This window comes from Coregonus clupeaformis, chromosome 8, assembly GCF_020615455.1.
Source record: "Coregonus clupeaformis isolate EN_2021a chromosome 8, ASM2061545v1, whole genome shotgun sequence".
NCBI classification, from domain to species: domain Eukaryota; kingdom Metazoa; phylum Chordata; class Actinopteri; order Salmoniformes; family Salmonidae; genus Coregonus; species Coregonus clupeaformis.
In genome coordinates, this window is record NC_059199.1 from 64385104 (window position 1) to 64391455 (window position 6352).

The window sequence follows — 6352 nt, forward strand, 5'->3', positions numbered from 1 at the left end:
AGCTAAGGAGGAGGATAGAACTCCCCCCGCCCTGCAACATCTCAGCTAAGAGGAGGATAGAACTCCCCCCGCCCTGCAACATCTCAGCTAAGAGGAGGATAGAACTCCCCCCCGCCCTGCAACATCTCAGCTAAGAGGAGGAGGATAGAACTCCCCCCGCCCTGCAACATCTCAGCTAAGAGGAGGATAGAACTCCCCCCGCCCTGCAACATCTCAGCTAAGAGGAGGATAGAACTCCCCCCGCCCTGCAACATCTCAGCTAAGAGGAGGATAGAACTCCCCCCGCCCTGCAACATCTCAGCTAAGAGGAGGAGGATAGAACTCCCCCCGCCCTGCAACATCTCAGCTAAGAGGAGGATAGAACTCCCCCCGCCCTGCAACATCTCAGCTAAGAGGAGGATAGAACTCCCCCCGCCCTGCAACATCTCAGCTAAGAGGAGGATAGAACTCCCCCCGCCCTGCAACATCTCAGCTAAGAGGAGGATAGAACTCCCCCCGCCCTGCAACATCTCAGCTAAGAGGAGGATAGAACTCCCCCCGCCCTGCAACATCTCAGCTAAGAGGAGGATAGAACTCCCCCGCCCTGCAACATCTCAGCTAAGAGGAGGATAGAACTCCCCCCCGCCCTGCAACATCTCAGCTAAGAGGAGGATAGAACTCCCCCCGCCCTGCAACATCTCAGCTAAGAGAGGAGGATAGAACTCCCCCCGCCCTGCAACATCTCAGCTAAGGAGGAGGATAGAACTCCCCCCCGCCCTGCAACATCTCAGCTAAGAGGAGGATAGAACTCCCCCCGCCCTGCAACATCTCAGCTAAGAGGAGGAGGATAGAACTCCCCCCGCCCTGCAACATCTCAGCTAAGAGGAGGATAGAACTCCCCCCCGCCCCTGCAACATCTCAGCTAAAGGAGGAGGATAGAACTCCCCCCGCCCTGCAACATCTCAGCTAAGGAGGAGGATAGAACTCCCCCCCGCCCTGCAACATCTCAGCTAAGAGGAGGATAGAACTCCCCCCCGCCCTGCAACATCTCAGCTAAGAGGAGGATAGAACTCCCCCCGCCCTGCAACATCTCAGCTAAGAGGAGGAGGATAGAACTCCCCCGCCCTGCAACATCTCAGCTAAGAGGAGGATAGAACTCCCCCCCGCCCTGCAACATCTCAGCTAAGAGGAGGAGGATAGAACTCCCCCCCGCCCTGCAACATCTCAGCTAAGAGGAGGATAGAACTCCCCCCGCCCTGCAACATCTCAGCTAAGAGGAGGATAGAACTCCCCCCGCCCTGCAACATCTCAGCTAAGAGGAGGATAGAACTCCCCCCGCCCTGCAACATCTCAGCTAAGAGGAGGAGGATAGAACTCCCCCCGCCCTGCAACATCTCAGCTAAGAGGAGGATAGAACTCCCCCCGCCCTGCAACATCTCAGCTAAGAGGAGGATAGAACTCCCCCCGCCCTGCAACATCTCAGCTAAGAGGAGGAGGATAGAACTCCCCCGCCCTGCAACATCTCAGCTAAGAGGAGGATAGAACTCCCCCCGCCCTGCAACATCTCAGCTAAGAGGAGGATAGAACTCCCCCCCGCCCTGCAACATCTCAGCTAAGAGGAGGATAGAACTCCCCCCGCCCTGCAACATCTCAGCTAAGAGGAGGATAGAACTCCCCCCGCCCTGCAACATCTCAGCTAAGAGGAGGATAGAACTCCCCCCGCCCTGCAACATCTCAGCTAAGAGAGGAGGATAGAACTCCCCCCGCCCTGCAACATCTCAGCTAAGAGGAGGATAGAACTCCCCCCCGCCCTGCAACATCTCAGCTAAGAGGAGGATAGAACTCCCCCCGCCCTGCAACATCTCAGCTAAAGAGGAGGATAGAACTCCCCCCGCCCTGCAACATCTCAGCTAAGAGGAGGATAGAACTCCCCCCGCCCTGCAACATCTCAGCTAAGAGGAGGATAGAACTCCCCCCCCCCTGCAACATCTCAGCTAAGAGGAGGATAGAACTCCCCCGCCCTGCAACATCTCAGCTAAGAGGAGGAGGATAGAACTCCCCCCGCCCTGCAACATCTCAGCTAAGAGGAGGATAGAACTCCCCCCCGCCCTGCAACATCTCAGCTAAGAGGAGGATAGAACTCCCCCCGCCCTGCAACATCTCAGCTAAGAGGAGGATAGAACTCCCCCGCCCTGCAACATCTCAGCTAAGAGGAGGAGGATAGAACTCCCCCCGCCCTGCAACATCTCAGCTAAGAGGAGGATAGAACTCCCCCCGCCCTGCAACATCTCAGCTAAGAGGAGGATAGAACTCCCCCCGCCCTGCAACATCTCAGCTAAGAGGAGGATAGAACTCCCCCCGCCCTGCAACATCTCAGCTAAGAGGAGGATAGAACTCCCCCGCCCCTGCAACATCTCAGCTAAGGAGGAGGATAGAACTCCCCCCGCCCTGCAACATCTCAGCTAAGAGGAGGATAGAACTCCCCCCGCCCTGCAACATCTCAGCTAAGAGGAGGATAGAACTCCCCCCCGCCCTGCAACATCTCAGCTAAGAGGAGGATAGAACTCCCCCCGCCCTGCAACATCTCAGCTAAGGAGGAGGATAGAACTCCCCCCGCCCTGCAACATCTCAGCTAAGAGGAGGATAGAACTCCCCCCGCCCTGCAACATCTCAGCTAAGAGGAGGATAGAACTCCCCCGCCCTGCAACATCTCAGCTAAGAGGAGGAGGATAGAACTCCCCCCGCCCTGCAACATCTCAGCTAAGAGGAGGATAGAACTCCCCCCGCCCTGCAACATCTCAGCTAAGAGGAGGATAGAACTCCCCCCGCCCTGCAACATCTCAGCTAAGAGGAGGATAGAACTCCCCCCGCCCTGCAACATCTCAGCTAAGAGGAGGATAGAACTCCCCCCGGCCTGCAACATCTCAGCTAAGAGGAGGATAGAACTCCCCCCGCCCTGCAACATCTCAGCTAAGAGGAGGATAGAACTCCCCCCGCCCTGCAACATCTCAGCTAAGAGGAGGATAGAACTCCCCCCGCCCTGCAACATCTCAGCTAAGAGGAGGATAGAACTCCCCCCGCCCTGCAACATCTCAGCTAAGAGGAGGATAGAACTCCCCCCGCCCTGCAACATCTCAGCTAAGAGGAGGATAGAACTCCCCCGCCCTGCAACATCTCAGCTAAGAGGAGGATAGAACTCCCCCCGCCCTGCAACATCTCAGCTAAGAGGAGGATAGAACTCCCCCCCGCCCTGCAACATCTCAGCTAAGAGAGGAGGATAGAACTCCCCCCCGCCCTGCAACATCTCAGCTAAGAGGAGGATAGAACTCCCCCCCGCCCTGCAACATCTCAGCTAAGAGGAGGAGGATAGAACTCCCCCCCGCCCTGCAACATCTCAGCTAAGAGGAGGAGGATAGAACTCCCCCCCGCCCTGCAACATCTCAGCTAAGAGGAGGAGGATAGAACTCCCCCGCCCTGCAACATCTCAGCTAAGGAGGAGGATAGAACTCCCCCCCGCCCTGCAACATCTCAGCTAAGAGGAGGATAGAACTCCCCCCGCCCTGCAACATCTCAGCTAAGAGGAGGATAGAACTCCCCCCCGCCCTGCAACATCTCAGCTAAGAGGAGGAGGATAGAACTCCCCCCGCCCTGCAACATCTCAGCTAAGAGGAGGAGGATAGAACTCCCCCGCCCTGCAACATCTCAGCTAAGAGGAGGAGGATAGAACTCCCCCCCGCCCTGCAACATCTCAGCTAAGAGGAGGATAGAACTCCCCCCGCCCTGCAACATCTCAGCTAAGAGGAGGATAGAACTCCCCCCGCCCTGCAACATCTCAGCTAAGAGGAGGATAGAACTCCCCCCCGCCCTGCAACATCTCAGCTAAGAGGAGGATAGAACTCCCCCGCCCTGCAACATCTCAGCTAAGAGGAGGATAGAACTCCCCCTCCCTGCAACATCTCAGCTAAGAGGAGGATAGAACTCCCCCCGCCCTGCAACATCTCAGCTAAGAGGAGGATAGAACTCCCCCCGCCCTGCAACATCTCAGCTAAGAGGAGGAGGCTAGTACTCCCCTCGCCCTGCAACATCTCAGCTAAGAGGAGGAGGCTAGTACTCCCCTCGCCCTGCAACATCTCAGCTAAGAGGAGGGTAGAACTCCCCCCCGCCCTGCAACATCTCAGCTAAGAGGAGGATAGAACTCCCCCCGCCCTGCAACATCTCAGCTAAGAGGAGGATAGAACTCCCCCCGCCCTGCAACATCTCAGCTAAGAGGAGGATAGAACTCCCCCCCGCCCTGCAACATCTCAGCTAAAGAGGAGGATAGAACTCCCCCCGCCCTGCAACATCTCAGCTAAGAGGAGGAGGATAGAACTCCCCCCGCCCTGCAACATCTCAGCTAAGAGGAGGATAGAACTCCCCCCCGCCCTGCAACATCTCATTATTCTACATGATTTATGAAATGTTGATTCAGGTCTGTCAATCTCATGTTTATCAGAGCGTTTGAGATAGGGTTAGCCTTCATCACTTTGACCCTGTTCCTAGTTATCCCTCCAACCCTAATCTACTGCGCCTGATTCTAATAATGAGATGGATGGATAAACTGATTTAGTATAGTTACAACTGGGGTTGGAGGTCAAACCTACAGGAGGGTAGCTCTCCAGGAACAGGGTTGGAGTTAAAACCTACAGGAGGGTAGCTCTCCAGGAACAGGGTTGGAGTTGAAACCTACAGGAGGGTAGCTCTCCAGGAACAGGGTTGGAGTTAAAACCTACAGGAGGGTAGCTCTCCAGGAACAGGGTTGGAGTTAAAACCTACAGGAGGGTAGCTCTCCAGGAACAGGGTTGGAGTTAAAACCTACAGGAGGGTAGCTCTCCAGGAACAGGGTTGGAGTTAAAACCTACAGGAGGGTAGCTCTCCAGGAACAGGGTTGGAGTTAAAACCTACAGGAGGGTAGCTCTCCAGGAACAGGGTTGGAGTTAAAACCTATAGGAGGGTAGCTCTCCAGGAACAGGGTTGGAGGTTAAACCTACAGGAGGGTACCTCCCTGGTTTACAGCAGAACCAACTCATCATCAAGATTTGATTATTTGAATCAGCTGTTTAGTATTAGGGCCAAAACCAAAACGTGCACCCAGGACCGAGTTTGGTAAACCCTGTTTTACAGACTCACCACCAGCCCCAGCACCAACGTGCGGACGCGTTCTCCGATCTCGGGCGAGATGTCGTTGCCGAACTGCTGTAGTGTGGTGAGGAAGCGTTTGAGCTTGCTAAGCTGTCGGGCGCCACACGCCGGCGGGAGCTGCTGATTGGCCAGCGAGGAGGAGCAGGAGGAGCTAGGGCCGTTGCTGAAGCCGTTGGGTGGCGAAGGCACTCCGTTCAACGCCGTGGGGGAGTGGTTGTTGTTGCCGTTGGTTACTAGAGACACAAAGAAGATGGAGAAAATAACAAAAGGTTTAACACAACACAACATTAGAAAAGTGATTTGATTTGTATTGACTGTATAGTTTATGATTCAATAAAAAACTATTGTTCACACAAAAATATGTATTAAATAACACCAGGGTTAAACACAACAATACAATAAAATTATACTAGGGTTAAACACAGCAGAATAGAAAACAGTTGCCCTATTCCTGGAATCCAGAAACACTTATTTTGAATGGTTTAGAACTCAATGGAACTGTGGTGAAATAGCAACATATTGAGTCACTGTAATAGGTTGAATATGTGGTCCTGTACTATTTGTGCATTAATTCATTTATTCTTCCCTTGTATTCCAGGAACTTGTCAAGTCAGAAACAGGGAAGGACAGCTAACCCCCCGCTGAGTGTGTGTGTGTGTGTGTGTGTGTGGGCGTGCGTGCGTGTGTGTGTGTGTGTATGTGTGTGTGTGTGTGTGTGTGTGTGTGGCAGACATACAGTGATAGGCCAAGATAGCAGAGTGCATTGACTAATGAGATTAGACTGTCTGATAAACTCCCCTCACACATACACAAGCACGCACGCATGAGTACACACACACGCACACAAAAACACACACACACACACACACACGCACACACACACACACACACACACAAAAACACACACACGCACACACACACACACACACACACACACACACACACACACGTGCACGCTCCATCCCTGGCCTCTTTCCAATACAGGGAGAATCAAAGCAGTTAACCTTCATCTGGTACCAATCACACCAAGCAGCTGGCTTTGTTAAACCTGCTTCCTTCAGCGTGTAGTACAGTATAATTAGAGTGCTGCTTTAAAGAATGCTCATTGCATTCAGAGACACACTTTTATATGGGTTCATTGCTGAGTCCAACTGATCTGTTTATAGGGATTCTGGCATCAGGGAGAGCAAACAGA

The 6352-nt window shown here is 53.9% G+C and overlaps 1 protein-coding gene across 1 annotated transcript in view; it reads right to left on the minus strand.

The window, feature by feature from the left end:
- Positions 1-6352, minus strand: part of LOC121572224 (protein CBFA2T1-like) — a 237987-nt gene that overhangs the window by 130829 nt on the left and 100806 nt on the right. Inside the window, exon 3 of the mRNA XM_045222137.1 lies at positions 5146-5390. Coding sequence (XP_045078072.1) covers positions 5146-5390 — 245 coding nt within the window. The remainder of the gene's footprint in view (positions 1-5145; positions 5391-6352) is intronic.